This window comes from Castor canadensis, chromosome 3 (genome assembly GCF_047511655.1).
Source record: "Castor canadensis chromosome 3, mCasCan1.hap1v2, whole genome shotgun sequence".
Classification (NCBI taxonomy): domain Eukaryota; kingdom Metazoa; phylum Chordata; class Mammalia; order Rodentia; family Castoridae; genus Castor; species Castor canadensis.
In genome coordinates this window covers 19,652,489-19,668,530 of record NC_133388.1, presented here as the reverse complement: position 1 = coordinate 19,668,530, position 16,042 = coordinate 19,652,489, and the positions used below count along the sequence as shown (strand labels likewise).

The window sequence follows — 16,042 nt, the reverse complement described above, 5'->3', positions numbered from 1 at the left end:
ACAGGCATAAGCCACTAGCACCTGACACCTGGTAGAAACATGTTGTTTCTACCATGGTAGCAGTGTGAATGAAAAACTCTTAGCTTACTTGGTTTCCTATTTTTTATATTTTACTTTGCAAGTGAGACATGAAGAAACAATGAACACAGTAAATCCCACCTCACTAAATTCCTTTATGAAGAGCAGTTCACTGTCTATTCATACCTATATCCCTTACAGTATCTCAAAATAACTACAAAATAAATATTTGTCAGACTGAACATAACATTTAAAAGTTTACATTTTAAAAGAAATACTGAAACTACCCATTAATAATAGCGTGTTAATAGCGTGATATGTACTAAACAGCAAAAAACTGAACCCTAAATAAATAGCAAAAAATAAGACCCTTCTAGTACCTTGATATGTTTTACACCACAGCTGACAAGTTTATTTGGCTGGTACAAATCCCAAGAAATATCAAATATCTGCAAACAAATCAGATTCATGTTAAAATATTTCCAGCATCATTTAAGAACCTGTTCAGTGCGAGGCCCTGACTTCAAACCCACCAAAAAAAAAAAACAAAACGTCCTGTCCAAAAGATCAAATGATCCAAATCCCTGTTTATCAGAACTACAGCAGTCTCAATAAATAACCATAATCCCACATTTCAAATCTTACAAGAAAAAAGTAAATATGAAAATGATAAGGAATACAAATCACTTTTTTTTTTCTTCCAAAGACAGTAAAGGGTGACTTACCTGAAAAGCAAAATTATACCTCAAGGGATGAGGTAGGCAGTATGGGTGAGGACCAGCTGTCTAAACAAGAACAGTATGCCTCAAAGGATGAGGCAGGCAGTTGAGTTAAGGATTGACTCTAAAAATGATTTCTTAGTTTTAATGAACTTTATGAAGCAACTAGTGAAATAAAGTTTAATGCTTCTCTATTTATTTATTTATTTTATTTTGAGGCAAAGTATCACCTTGTAGCCCAGGCTGGCCTCAAATTCATAAGCTTCCTGCACTAGCAGGAGGGATTATAGGCATGTCCCACCATGCTTGGTTAGTTTTTAATTTTTAAAAAGAATTTGGTTCATAAATAGTATCAATGGCTCAACAGAACTAGGGCACAAAGCAGGTACCTGCATAGTTTTTACAGAAGAGAGCTCTAAATGGAACATACATGTAATACTTACACAGAAACAAGGAATAGTGTTATAGCTTTCTATCACACAGATCTACTTTCATAAAGGTTCCAAACATTTATTTAACAGCAATTTTTATTTTTTAGTTTTTTTACTATTTGAGTCAAACAAAACTAACATACGTACTTAAATTTTGGAGGTCTCTAGGCTTTGTTCATGTCTAATAGTCTACAAATTCTAAATAAATACAAACCATTTTGTAATGTGCAAAAACTCAGATGAAATAAAATATGCATTAGAAACACATAATTAACAGTAAGTAAAAAAAAAAACTGAAAAACTATTCTGCTATCTGGTGGTCATCAGTGTATTTCTTTTAACTCGTGGATAACCTAATCTCAAATGCTTACTATCTCCAAAAATTTACAAAGTGGTATTCTTCAATAACAATGAATAAAGAATACATCTTTAAAATAATAATTAACTCATCATAGAACAGATTATGTGAAAAACATATCAATTAATACTAACCACAAAAATACTTCTTAAATTTCACTGACATCATTTTAATAATAATTGGTCTATTTTCAAATCCAAAGTATTAATGTGTGAAATACTTTGACTTAAGTAAATCAGAATGTACAGCTGTCTAAAAAATGTACCATTTTATAATTATCTAAATTGTGTGTATATGAAGATGTAAAAGAATCCTTCAAGAATCAAATATATTTGTCACAGTGAAAATACACACAAAATTTACAAACTCATATTTACATTATTTACAGACTCAGATTCTTACAAAATAGAATCATTCACTATGTCTCTATGCTGGATCAAGTTAGGATTTTGACACACAAAAATTAAACATCTTTAAAGAGTACATTTTTTCTATGTTTATAATAGTAGTGTAATATTTAATTTAAAATCTCACTAAAACTATTCCTTATGTTAATACTAAATAATTTAGAATAAGGAATATTTTTTAAGTTTCCAAAGTAAAAAATGTTAGGTCTTTAAAAAATTTATAGTAATATATATATTATTTTTTTGCAGTGTGGAGGATTGAACACAGGGCCCTGCACATGCTAGGCAAGCACTCTACCACAGAGTGACATCCTCATCCATGGTAATAAATAATTTAAAATTCATACAAGCACCATCATTTTTCACCTGAACTATAATATATATGGAACATACTAGTGGTAAACCAAACAGACCCTAGGCACAAACCACTTAATCTCAAAATTGGTATTTGAATAATGGGTGTTTACAAAAGTTCAAACTCCTTTATAAATCAATTATACTTTAATAAAGCTACATAGAAAAGAAAACTGCATTGTTTTTATTGAAGCAAACACTAAGTTAAAAGCTTTATGCTAACATGTATTACATCATGTTTCTACATGTCTATGCACTTTAAGATTTTATGGGTAGTTATAACTGCACAATTGTTAAATTTATTTTTAAATAATTTTATTGAGATACAATTCACATATTATAAAATTTACCCATTTAAAGTATACAATCGGTGGTAAGGGAGGGGGTGGGGGCAGGGGGGAGAAATGAACCAAGCCTTGTATGCACATATGAATAATAAAAGAAAAAGGAAAAAAAATAAAGTGTACAATCCATTTGTTTATAGTATGCTCAAAGAACTGTAGAATCCTAACTACAATTGGTTTTAGAAGATCTCATCACCTAAAAACAGCTCTATAACTAATTAGTAATTATTCCCCTTTTCTTTCCTATCCTCTCTCCTCCCCCATCACTGTATAACATTTTACAAGTTCTAAAATATTGGTGGGTCTGGGGTTTGAACTCAGGGCTTTGCACTTGCAAGGTGTTCTAACACCTAAGCCACAACTCTAGTCCACAAGTTCTAAAATTTTCATTATCTACAACCTATGGCAATAACAAGACATGGAAGAATAAAATCCCCTGAACTCTCCTCTGGCTCTTCTTGTCCACTACTCTTTAGAAACCCTAAGGGAGAATACTTACTCTATCTGTATGACCAGGAGCCATAGACAGCATTTTTCCTCTTTTCCAGTCCCAAACACAAACTGCATTCTTTGAATCAAGGCCAACTGAAACCAAGCGCTGGATTATGTCCAGGAAGTCCAGAAAAGAATAAAAAGACAAACAAATCAAAGAACCACCAAATTATAATTGGCAAATAAATTCTACTCATGGATTTTTATAAGCATCAAAAAGTACACATCTATTTCACAGATCCCATAGAGAAAAGGTAGATGGATTTAATGTTAATATTTGCACATACATATAGTTTTTCATACTAAGAAACAGTAGACAGGCTTCCATTTTTAATAGGATTAAAAAAATATCCTAAAATATCCAAAATATGCCAAAAATAAAAAACTAGATGAAATATAAAAACACCTTTTAAAAAGCACTACTGAGTTGTCAAAGAATTAAGAAAAACTGAGAAGAGAAACAAGAGATTCTCAGTGGGAATCCTAAACATTAAGAGAATGCCTGCATCTACTCTAAAGGAATCAGGTGGATCCTGGCACACTACCCTGGCTTTGTGCAATAGACTGACAAGGAATAGAAGATAAAGTCCAGAGCCTATCAAGGTGGGGATTTGACTTGTCGACCTATGAGTAAAGCAGTGAATCCTTCAGAATAAGGGACAGTAAGGAATAATTCCTTTTTAAAGAAGGGGTAGCAATAACATGAAGGGAGAGAAAAATCTCTCTGAACATTTGTAACCTGAAGCAGCCTTTACATAGCTGTATGACACAAATTCACATTAAGCATAACTTCCTCAAGTGGGAAATTTCATTTGAATGGATCCTAAGGGATGGTTGTATCTTCAAGCAATTTCAACAATATGGCATAGGCAAATATAAATCCAATGTGAGGAATGCAACTTTCAATTCATCCCTCAACGAATTCCTATGGAAAGCAATTCAAAACAGAATAAGCTTAAAATAAAAAATGAAGACACACTATACACAAGGAAATAAAAGAACATGAGTGTGAATCAGCAAATCACAACAATCAACAATGTCAGCCTTGCAAAATACACCAGATACTGGTATTACCATATACATAATATAAAATAAGCTTCATGTAAGTAAAGAAATAAAACTAAGGTTTCAAAATATCTGCACCAAAGAATAGGAAACTATAAAAAATATCCAAAGAGATGTTAAAAAAAAAAAAGCAAACAACTTCCAGAATTAAAAAATAAAACAGATGAAATTAGAAACTCTATGAGGGAGGTAAATAACAGGTTACAGGAAGATGAAAAGACAGAGTTGATAAGAGGAGACAGTAAGATGAGAAGAACTGGAGGGTAAAAAACATGAAAGAATTCTACTCAAGAAGGAGTATTAGGGTCTGAATTTGCCCCCTACCAAAACCATCTGGAAAACTGTACAAAACACAAGAAACAAAAATGCAATCAGACACTTAAAAAAGGAAGTAAAGCACTGTGAATTCTTAAGGGGGTATGGAGAGACAAGATGAGTCCTACATTCATGTCAGTTTCATCTAGGTAGCAATTTCCACACTGTGGCACCTAAAGGTAGAACCCACTGGGGCCCAGTAGATTTGTTGATTTGAAAAGAGTTCAAATCAGTTTGGCCTGGAGTTCAGAAAGGCCAAGATAGCTACAATTTGCAGAAAAGAGAAAAAGCTCCAGAAAGTCTGTCTGTAGTTGAGATTTGAGAACACCATCCTCTGTACCCATAGGGTAAAATCCATGAGGCAATGCAAAGAAGAAATTCTAGGACAAGAACAATTAAATTCTAGAAAAAGAACAACTAAAATGAAACAATTCTGAGATAACAAAGGGTCAGGAATCACTCAAATTTCCAACAGCCAGGATGGAGAATCATCCCAGGAGGGTCCAGCATCTAATAAAAAATAACTGGCCTGAGGCTGAAGTGGCTCAAGTGGTAGAGTGTCTACTTTGCAAGTGCAAAGCCCCGGGTTCAAGCCCCTCCAATCCCACTAAAAAAAAAAAAAAAAAAAAAATCCACTGGCATGTGAAGAAACAAGAAAATGTGACCAATCACAAGCAGGGGAGAAATCAGTTAATAGAAATAGACCCAGCAATTACAGAGATGATTAAAATTGAAAATATTAAAATAAAAACAAACTGGAAGATGTTAAAAGAAAAATGCTCAAGATGTTTAGGTGTCACAAAGGGTAACAAAGAGATGTAAAAGAAGAACATAAAAAACTTGTAAAAATAAGGTGTGTATGCCTGTAATCTCGGCATGCTACATTATCTGAAAATTCACTACAAAGAACAGCAGTTTAGACAATGAAGAAAAGATAAAGGAACTTGAAGACATAGAAAATAAACCATCCAAAATAAAGCACAGAAAGAAAAAGAAAAAAAGAATTTTAGGAAACTATGTCTAAACATGATGTGGCTCCAAAAGAAAAGGAAAGATAAAGGGAAAAACTGAATAATGGTCAAAATGTTCTAAATTTGATGAAGTCCATAAATCCATAAATGCAAGATGTTAAACAAATCTCAAGCAGGATAATCATTCACACAAAATACACACATTAAGACACATAATAATCAAATTTCTGAGATAAGTGTTAAAGAAAACATCTTAAAAGCAGCCAGACAAAAAAGACAAATTTGGTATGGAAGATTTAAAAATTATCCTAGTCTTCTCATCTAAACTGATGCAAATCAGAAGGCAATGGGTAACCTCTTTATAGCGTTAGAGGAAAAAAGGTTAACACAAAACTGTATACTAAGCAAAAATATCTCTTGAAAATTGAGTCAAAACAATTTTGCACACAAAAGCTGAGAGGGTGGATTTCACGGCAGACACTTGTAGGTCCTCCCAGCTCCTTGGGAGGTTGAAGCAGGAGGGCTGCTTGCTGGCAAACCTGCACACCACATATAATAATGGACGGTTTTCCCAAGAGAAAGAAAATGATACCAAATAGAAACTTTATTTACACATATGAGTAAGAGTCTTCAAATGGTGAGTATGTAAACAAAACTTTTCTCATTTAAAATTTCTTTTTAAAACTGGTTAAGACAGAAAATAACAAGTTATTGTGTGGCTTATAAAAATATGTAGAAGTAAAATTAATGACAACAGCACAATAAACAGGAGACAAGAAACAGAATACACTTTTCTGTTTCCCACTTCTTAAAGATCACAAAATTTTGGATCACAAAATGAATAAAATTAAAATAAGAATATATTTCCTGACAATAACAGAAATAAGAAATAAGGTATCTAGAAAATTTGCCCCAAACATTTGAAAATTAATAGTAATAGCTGAAGAGTTGAAAGAAGAAACACGTACTTCGAAACCTTTTGGTTTAGAAAAAGCATCAGCAATCTATACCTCAGGACAAATCCTGACTACACTGTTTTCATGAGTTTTACTGGAATACAGCCACACTGATTTTTTTTCACAGTCTATCACTGCTTGCACACCACAATGCAGAGATGAGTAATTACAACAACGACCACATGGCCCACAAAGCTTGAAATATGTACTACCTGATTTGTTATAAAAAGTTGAGGCACCAAGGACAGTGAAGCAGAGATCAGGAGGATCAGTTTGAGACCAGCATGGACAAAAAATTATTTGAGACACCATCTCCAGCTATGCAGGAAGCATAAACAGGAGTATAGTGGTCCAAGCCAGTCAGGCATAAAAGTGAGACCCTATTTGAAAAATAACTAAAGTTAAAATAATTGGGGGCATAGCTCAAGTGGTAGAGCACTTGCCTGGCAAGTGTGAGCTCCAGTTCTGCCACTGTCTCCCCCAAAAAATGTTTTCCAAAGTGTGGTTTTAGTACATAAATGCTGGTACCAGACTGTCTAGGTTTGACCACAATACCTTATTAGCGAGGTGAATTTTAGCACAGTTATCTAAACACTCTGTACCTTACTTTTAAACTGAGGATAATAAAGGTACCTCATAGGGATAATATGAAAATTAACATATTATATATTCCTGGCATATGGTTAATGTTACATAAATGTTTCTGTCATCATCTATTTAGTATTTACTATAAGCATAATTAGCTTTAAGAACCTGTGCATGCTATCTGTCCAGATGAGAAATGTCATTTACTACCCAGTTAGAAACATCATCTGCAAAGTAGAATTATGACTGTGACCAAGTGGGCAGAATGAATAGTTCACATAAGAAGGTGCAGAACATAGTTTGTCATGACTCTATATCAAATTAAGCTATCAGAAGGCCCAGAAAACAAGAGAAGATAATTTGTTCCTCCTGCATCTATAATAATTAGGAACCAGAGGATACCAGCAAATATCTAGCTTAGAATGAAGATATATACCTCTTGCTGTAGCACAGCATAGAGATTAAATTTCCACAAGACATGTATAAAGTGATAAATAGTCCTTTCTATTGAAACCTCTTCACTCTGGCTCAGCTCATCATATACACACAGCAAACTACAAAAAATTTAAAACTCCAGGCATCCAAGTAAGACAGTCAAGGTGAGGCATGTGGCTTAGTGGTAGGGCTCTTACCTAGCATGTATAAGGCAGTCTGGGTTCAATCCACAACACCAGTGGAAAAAAAATAAAGCCTCAAAGTATCTAACTTTCTAGGCCGTGTAAAACTAAGCATGAAACAGTTCGCCTGCAGACCTGACAGATACATAATGACTCAACTCAACCTCTTTAAGCATAGGTCAAACAACAACAAACAGGAAGGGATAGAGACCACAAGGCAAATGCTACCTCTTCTTCCAGGTGTCTGTAAATTTTTACTTTGTGACAAAAAGGATAATGAAAGTTTTCCAGAAATTGTAGTGTTTAACCTGTACTGTGGAAGATAGAGTAAGACACAGGTAGAAAAGTAATAGAAAGTGCATTTCAGACCAAGGAACCAGACCTTAAGATCCTAGTGCTGTCAAAAAGGGCCAGCTGAGGGATGACATGTCAACAGAGAAATAGTAAGAGATGAGGCTAGAGAGGTAGGCCAGAAACTAGGTAAAGGAGGTGGCTTTTTTTTTTTATAGTGTTAGAATGAACAGAGATTTAAGTTTAAATATATAATATGGAATATCTCGATCGGGCACTTAAGGGGACTATTTAGAGTTGAGAGAATCCAGGGCCACTTTTAACTGATATGGAAGTTAAAGTTATGGGTCTAGCAGACAATAATTTGGAGAAAGTAAGTATGGGGGATGAGGGTTAAGGCTACAGATTCCCGGAGAACACGGACATGAGACAGAAGGAAAGGCTCTTTTAAAGATACTAATAAGTAACAATCAGAGAAGATGAAAAAGTCTTTACACAGCTCCAAACAAAAATCTGTGTCCATTAAAACGCACACCAAACACTCATATAAGAAAAATGTCATTTTCTTAGCCAAGTGGCCTTGTTTTGCAGAACCAATATTAATAACTTCGTATTATCTTTAAATAATGTCTTTTTGAATAAAAACACTACTCCTTGTCTTTTATGCTTCAGATTTAAGATCTCATCTTATAAATGTAATTAAATATTGGAACCCTTTGTTCGCTTCAACATTAAATAATTCCTTTGAGGGCTGGGATGTAGCTCGGTGGTACAGCGCTTGCCTAGCATGCGTGAGGCCCTGGGTTCGATCCCAGCACCAAAAAAGAAAAGACAAAAAAAAAAAAAAAAACCTCTCCCCAATAATTCCTTTGAATTAAAAAAAAAGAAAAATGTCCTAATGTACAATAGAAGCATCCCATGAGTTCCTGCAATTGTGAAATAAATGCAAATAAAGGATGCTCAAACTTTTGGGTCTAGTCTAGTATGAAAAGCCTTGTAATCTCCATATTTAATGCTTCTCCTTAGGAAAGTTAATGATTCTCACTCCCCACTCCACCCTCTTTTGCAAAAAATGACTCTATACTCATGTGCAAAAGTCACTAGTAAATTGAAGCATTTTATTTTGTGCCAGTTTGATATTAATAAAATTAGGCTCCAAAATTACTTCATTCTTAACTCATTCTATAAATCAGCAGATGTAATTATTACTTAGATTTTTGTTAAAAATCAGAAATATGTTTCTGTAACTTATGGTCATATTTTCAAAACAAAGTACCAGATAAATTTCTCCTCCTCCTGCCCCCTCTCTCATTTACTATTTGGAATTTTAGTCCCTGTTTGATATGGGTTTATATAATCAGCCTTTTCAGGCCCTGATAGTCCTTAATAATGCAGATGTTAGTATTAGTGTGGATACTTAATTCATTTAGCAGAAAGCCTCTGGGAAAAGAACATTCAGCACTGCCACCTTCTGGGAAACTCAATGATCAGATAAATGATCACTTACAGTTTCAAATCTTATATAAAATACAGAAATTAGACAATATTCCCTACTTGATATCCTATAAACAGTTTATAGATATAAACAAATGGATGTTTTCTCAAATATATTTTTTCAAGTTAAAGTTTTGAGACAATTTCTTATTGGAAGTAGTTCCTTACATTTTAGCTTTAACCTTCTCAAAAATAGATGAATTCTTTTTGGAATGTAAATAACCTCCTCCTAAGGTATATGTTTGGGAGGCAGTAAAGCATTACTATTAAAAACACGAGCTTTGGAGTATAACTGACCTGAGTTCCCGCTCTGGCTCCATTTACTAGCTGTGTAATCTGGGACAAGTTATTTAACCTCTCTAAGACTCAGTTTCTTTAATCTGTAAAATAGAGATAATAATAGTATCTATTTCACAGTATTGTTGTGAGGATTAAAGAGATAATGCAGGCTTGTAAAATGCCTGGCACTTACTATATGCTACATATTTTTTAAGTATTATGTTTTAAGAGCCTTGAAAATTTAATAACACATTCTTATAAAGATATATGATGATAAAATAAATACATGTACCAAGATTTTTCTTATGAGTTTCTCAAGCAAAATTAAAGGCTTTCAACTAGTAAAATCTATGGAAGTGATTTCACCTTGGATACATAAAAGAAACTTTTCAGGAAGGCAAATAATTTTAAAAAGGGAATTTCATAAATTAAGAAGAAAACATCTATATTCGAAGCATACAGACTCTTACGGTTAAAACATCTTGAGTTTCATAATACCTTAAGTGATAAATGATTTTTAAAAAACTTTGTAGATTTGTTTCATAATATTTTATAACACTTCTGCAATATTTTATAATATTGTTTCATAATACTCCTGCAAATAGGAAAGGGCATTATTCTCTTTCCTTTAAAGAAAAAAAATAAAGGAGAATGATAGAGGGGGTGAACTCAACCATGATATAGTTTAAGAACTTTTGTAAATACCACAATGTACTCCCACTACAACAATAATAAAGTAGAAAAAGAAAATTAAATTCTGATATAAGGACATTAAAAGATTTCACAGATAACAGCAAAAATGGAACATGAATTAAATTTCTGCAATTGTTAATCACTACTATATAATGATATTAAACCTAGAAGCATATTTTTCCTTAACTAAGAAACTCTAGTTAAGTCTTTATAAATCCCTTATCAGAAAGTCATATAAGTCCATGCTACTCAAAGAAGCTACTCTTCAGAATAATACATAAGACATCTACTGGCTATCATTTTTGAGGGGATAGAACACACTATAGTCTGTTTCTGCAAAATCTGTACCTACAAAACTAATTTTATGAATTGAAAAGATAAATAAAGTTTTTCTAAAAGTTAAAAACTTTTAAATATTACATGTTGACCATGCCTGCAAAATCCAACTTTTTACTGTTTTTTAAGTATGTTCTAAGTATACAAATGTCTATACAAGCACCACATAAAAGCTCCCAGTTTGTTAACTCTTTAAAAATCATAGACTATAATAGTGAATAACGTGGAAACTGATTAGTCAGTGGAGTGATAATTACATCCTTTGTTTTGACCTTGGTTTTGCATAAAAGTAACATAGGATTGTCTCAATATTTTCAATAAAAGGTAACCTTTAAAGTAACTGAAAACTAAAATACATACAAGCTCTATTCAGAGAAACATATGCCATAAGACATATGCCATCTGTCCTATCAAAACCCCTGCTTGGAAATGTTCTATAACAACCAGGTAATATTCTATTAAATCAGAATCTCTTTGGCTTTCAAGTTCATTCAGCTCTTTGGGCCAGAAATGGTGACTCAAGTCTGTAATTCTAGCTACTCAGGAGACAAGAGATTGGGAGGACTGTGCTTTGAGGCCAGTCTGGGCAAAAAGTTCATGAGACTCCATCTCAACCAATAAAAAACTGGCATGCACCTATCATCTTAGCTATGAGGGAAGCATGAACAGGAGGATCACAGTCCAGGAAAACCAGGGCATAAAGAAAGATCCTATGTCAAAACTAACTAATACAAAAAGTGATGAGAGCATGGCTCAAATAAAAAACTTGCTTAGCAAGTGTAAAGCCCTGAGTTCAACCGCTAGTACTACCATAAAAAAAAACACTGTTCTTATTTTTCTTATGTAAGTCAACCACCCACCTCATTTACACATCTTCACCCTTAAATAAATACTTTTCATCAGCTGCTTTTCAATTCAATATTTATATTTATAATAACAGTATACATTTTAAATATTAAGAAAAAGGGAAAAATTATCACATACCTGTCCGTCTAAGTCGAATGCTAAGCAAGCTATACCATGTGTATGAACATCCTTTAGAACAGATATGGTCTGCACAGTGTATGAATCCCACACACAGATATAAGGCTCTTTCCCAACTTGTCCAGTTGCTACTAATACTCGTTCGGGATGCAGTGCAAGACTACAAAAACAAGGAATAAATAAGTATTAATAAATATTAGTCTTATGACTTTAAAATGCTTATTAAGCTTTTTAGTACTTGATATTTGATATTGGTGTGTGGGGAGGGGATTATGAGAAGCCTATGAGAATTTGACATAAGCACAGCTGTGCCCAATAATAGCAGGCTGACTTTGATGAGGCCCCAGCCACAGAAGATGCAGCACAGTTGCTTTTCCTAAATGGTTTACGTTCAGAGAATTAGGAACACAGGTTTCTCTTGTTACAATGTCATGCCCCTGCCAAGAACTGTTTCTCCACCTCCTTGTTTACCACTGTATATAAAAGACTAGCTGAAGGAGGGCTAGAGGTTTTTTGATGGGGATTTTTGATTGGCTGCCACTGATGCTGCCCTGTCTCCACCGGAGCAGCTTTCTGCACCAAGAACTTTATACATAGGCTTTAGAAAAGTTAAGCTAAAGAAAAGCTAGAAAACCAACCAAAGTTGGTTCAAAGTTGGTGCAAGTCTAAGGACAGAGACTAAGAGTTATGCTAATGTAGTTTTTAGACGCAGCTGCTGTTGTTCGCAAGTCTGAGCATCGAGACTTTAAGAAAGCTAAAGAGAGAACATGGGACAATGCAAGTCTTCGGGCAAAGACTTTAAGAGAGATTATGCTAAAGAAAAGCCAAGAGAAAACCTGGGTCAGAGCGAGGCTAAAGAAAGAGACTTTAAAGAACAGAAAAGAAGACTTTAGAAGCAAGGTTTTAAAGAAAGGCTTCAGAAGTAAGGCCTTAAAGAATAGTGAAGAAGCAAAGTGAGAAAAGAGAATAGAGAAAAGAAGCAATGAGGCTGTTGTGTGTCTCCATTCGAGCACCCAACACACCTGGCCCCAACTTTCTACATGTCTGTTTGTCTATCCTTTGTCCTTTCTGCATCTCCTGTCACCTCCAGTTAGGCCCAGTTAGGTTCAGTAGTAACAGGAGCGAGAGAAAGCTCGCTCCATTAGTGAATATTAGACGTCATTCATCTTAGATTTAAAATAAATAACTTCCATAAAATCCATGCTAAGAATTACTACTTCAGCAATTTATCTGATAACCAGTCAATAATAAACTAATTATACCCTTTGTAATCCCTATAATATGATACTGTGTTATAACCTTCTGAAGAAAAGAATTATCACAAGAGCCGGGCACCTGTGGCTCATGCCTGTCATCCTAGCTACTCAGGAGGCAGAGATTAGGACTGCAGTTCAAAGCCAACCCCAGGCAAACAGTTCGAGAGACCCTATCTCAAAAAAAAACCTTCACAAGAAAGGGCTGGCAGAATGGCTGAAGGTTAAGTTCCTGAGTTCAAACCCCAGTACCACAAAAAAAAGAAAAATCAACGAACCTATCAATCTATCTATCTATGTATATAATCTCACAACTACAGCAACAAATTAGCAGTAACTCAGTTCCATCACATGCCATTTCTCATTTGGTATTCACCTGTTTTTAAGCCCTCTCTTCCATTTTACCATGACTTTTATTGAATAAAATTAGACCAAAACTTAATGTCAAAAACAGTATTTAATGGCACTCCTACTATTAAAAACCAAAAGGCTACCCATAATCCACAGAAAATGATCTGTGAGTGTTTAAATTAAGACAAAGACTTAACAGTTGATAAGGGTTTAGGTACATTAACAGAAGGCAAGGAACAAAAACAGATTTCTACTTGATAAATTTTTCTATAAGTAGGTCTAAAATATCAGATTCACTTTTAAGATGGGGAAAAAAAATCACTGCTGGCACCAGTGTGAAGGAATTGAAAATGGAAAATTAGAAGGGTGTTTTTAAAATTCTGTGGTCTAGATATAGGGTATAAGAGAAAGAGATGGGTCGGAGAAGACTCTTAGGTAACTTAGCTTGAGCATTCAATTAGTTTAAGGAATGCTAAATGAGTAACCAGTGGAGAAAAGATGAGTGGGAATGCAAAGTTGGTTCAACATATGAAAATCAACAAATATATTAACAGAATAAAGGACAACATCCCCATATACATTTATCTCAATAGACACAGAAAAAACACTTGGTAAAATCCAACCCCTTTCATGATAAATATATACACGAAACAAAGTAGAAACTGAAAGGAACTTTCTCAACCTGATAAAGGGCACCTACAAAAACCAATAGCTAACAAGATATTTAATAATGAAAGTCAGAAAGCTACTGCATTAAGTACAGAAACAAGACAAGGATGTCAATTCTTGCCACTTCATTCAACATGGTACTGGATATTCTAGCCAGGACAATTACATCAGAAAGAAACAAACGGGATAGCAAAACTATCTCTACTCACATAGACATGATTTATGTAGAAAATCCTAAGAAATCCACACAAAGAAAGGGGGAACTCATAAATAAGCTCAGCAAGGTTATAGGATATAAGAACAACATAAAAAACCAATTATAAGGACAAGTGTGATGATACATGTCTGTAATCTCAACTACTCAGGAGGTGGAGGTAGGAGGACTACAATCTGGGACAGCCCAGGGCAAAACTGGGAGACCTCATATGAAAAACTAAAAAGCAAAAAGGCTTTTTGCTTTTGGCTGAAGTGGTAGAGCACTTGCCTACCAAGGGCAAGGCCTTTTGTTCACACCCCAATACTGTCAAAAAAAATCATTGGCATTTCTATACACCAGAACTGAAAATTTAGTCAAGAAAAAAATCCAGGCTGGAGATGGTGGCTCATGCATGTAATCCTAGCTAATGAAAAAAGGGGAAATAAAGGGTATGGAAAGAGCAATAAAGGAGTGAATTTGATCAAAGTACATTATGGGCATGTATGAAAGTATCACAAGGCTTCATTGTATACAACAATGCAAAAAACATGAAATGCTTAAAAGACTTATGTGTTTCAAAGAATAACCACTGAGAACATGAAAATACACCAGAGAATGGAAGAAAATATTTGCAGGGCATATATCTGACACAGGACTTATGTCTACAATGCATAAAGAATTTTTACAACTCAATAAAATAAATAACCCAATTTTTAAATGCACAAATGATTTGAACAGACATTTCTCCAAGGAAGATTATGTAAAAGGCATCTGGAAAGATGCTCAAGTTCAGCACTCAGGATGGAAATACAAAGAAAAATCATAATGACTTAACACTTCTATGACCAAAAAGAAAACACCAAGTACTGGCAAAGATGTAGCAAACTGGAACCCTCATACATTGCTCATACTTATACAATCACTCATACTAGTGGGATTGTAAATAATGCACCGACTTCGGAAAACAGTTTAACAGAGTTACAATATCATGCAACAATTCTATTTCTAGACATATTCCTAAGAGGAACAAAAAGTATGACTACACAAAACCTGTGCACAAATGTTCATACTAGCATTACTCACAGCAGCAAAAAAGGGACAAATGTTCTTCAATAGAAGAATGGATAAAAAAGGAATAGAGTACTGACAACAAGCTACAAGGATGAACCCTAAAAACATTACATGAAAGAAAAGAGAAAGGCCACATATTTTATAAATCCATTTACATGAAATGTCTACAATAAGCAAACTCATAAAGAGAGATGTAAGTAGTTTCCAAGGGCTGGAGGGAGAGGAAAATGGAGAAAGACTGCTAAGGGATATGGGAATTTTTTTGGGGGGGGGGATGATGAAAATGTTCTCAAATTAGTACTGATGGTTGCAAAACTTTATGACAATACTAAAAATCAATGAAAGATGCACTTAAAGCATGAATTTTATGTTATGTGAATTATATCAATAGTAAGGTAAGTTGATGTCAAGTTGCAAGCTTAAAAAGAAAGGAAAGTTGGGCTGGAGATATAGCTCGGTGGCAGTACACTTGCCTGGCATGTGCAAGGCTCTGGGTTTGAATTCCAACACAAAAAATTTAATTACTAGTGTTATTCTGTATACACTTTGAGTAAAAGAATTTACACCAAGCAAACAGTCTTTGAAGTCAGACAGACTTAGGTTCAAAACACTAACTGTACTCTTCATGGGCTTCTCAGTAACTGACTCATCTCAGTCTTGTTTTTTTCATTCATAAATGTCCTCACAGTTTAACTAAGACATTTAAAGACAATAGACTAGAGATACTCAAAATCATGTTAAGAAAAAAAGAGTACAGTAGGCACACATTTAGATTTATCAGAAGCTGTCAAAT

The 16,042-nt window shown here is 34.2% G+C and overlaps 1 protein-coding gene across 14 annotated transcripts in view; it reads right to left on the bottom strand.

The window, feature by feature from the left end:
* Eml5 (EMAP like 5) overlaps nucleotides 1-16,042 on the bottom strand; it is a 165,784-nt gene that overhangs the window by 134,075 nt on the left and 15,667 nt on the right. For 13 of the 14 annotated variants that reach the window (XR_012446066.1, XR_012446065.1, XR_012446068.1 and 10 more), the window contains exons 2-4: nucleotides 11,710-11,869; nucleotides 3,131-3,229; nucleotides 399-467 (exon numbers count right to left, since the gene is read on the bottom strand). Coding sequence is in view for 10 of the 14 variants with exons in the window: in XM_074067359.1 (XP_073923460.1) it covers nucleotides 399-467; nucleotides 3,131-3,229; nucleotides 11,710-11,869 (328 nt within the window). In the remaining 4 variants the exon portion in view is untranslated. The remainder of the gene's footprint in view (nucleotides 1-398; nucleotides 468-3,130; nucleotides 3,230-11,709; nucleotides 11,870-16,042) is intronic. The other variant, XM_074067361.1, reaches the window with a different exon arrangement.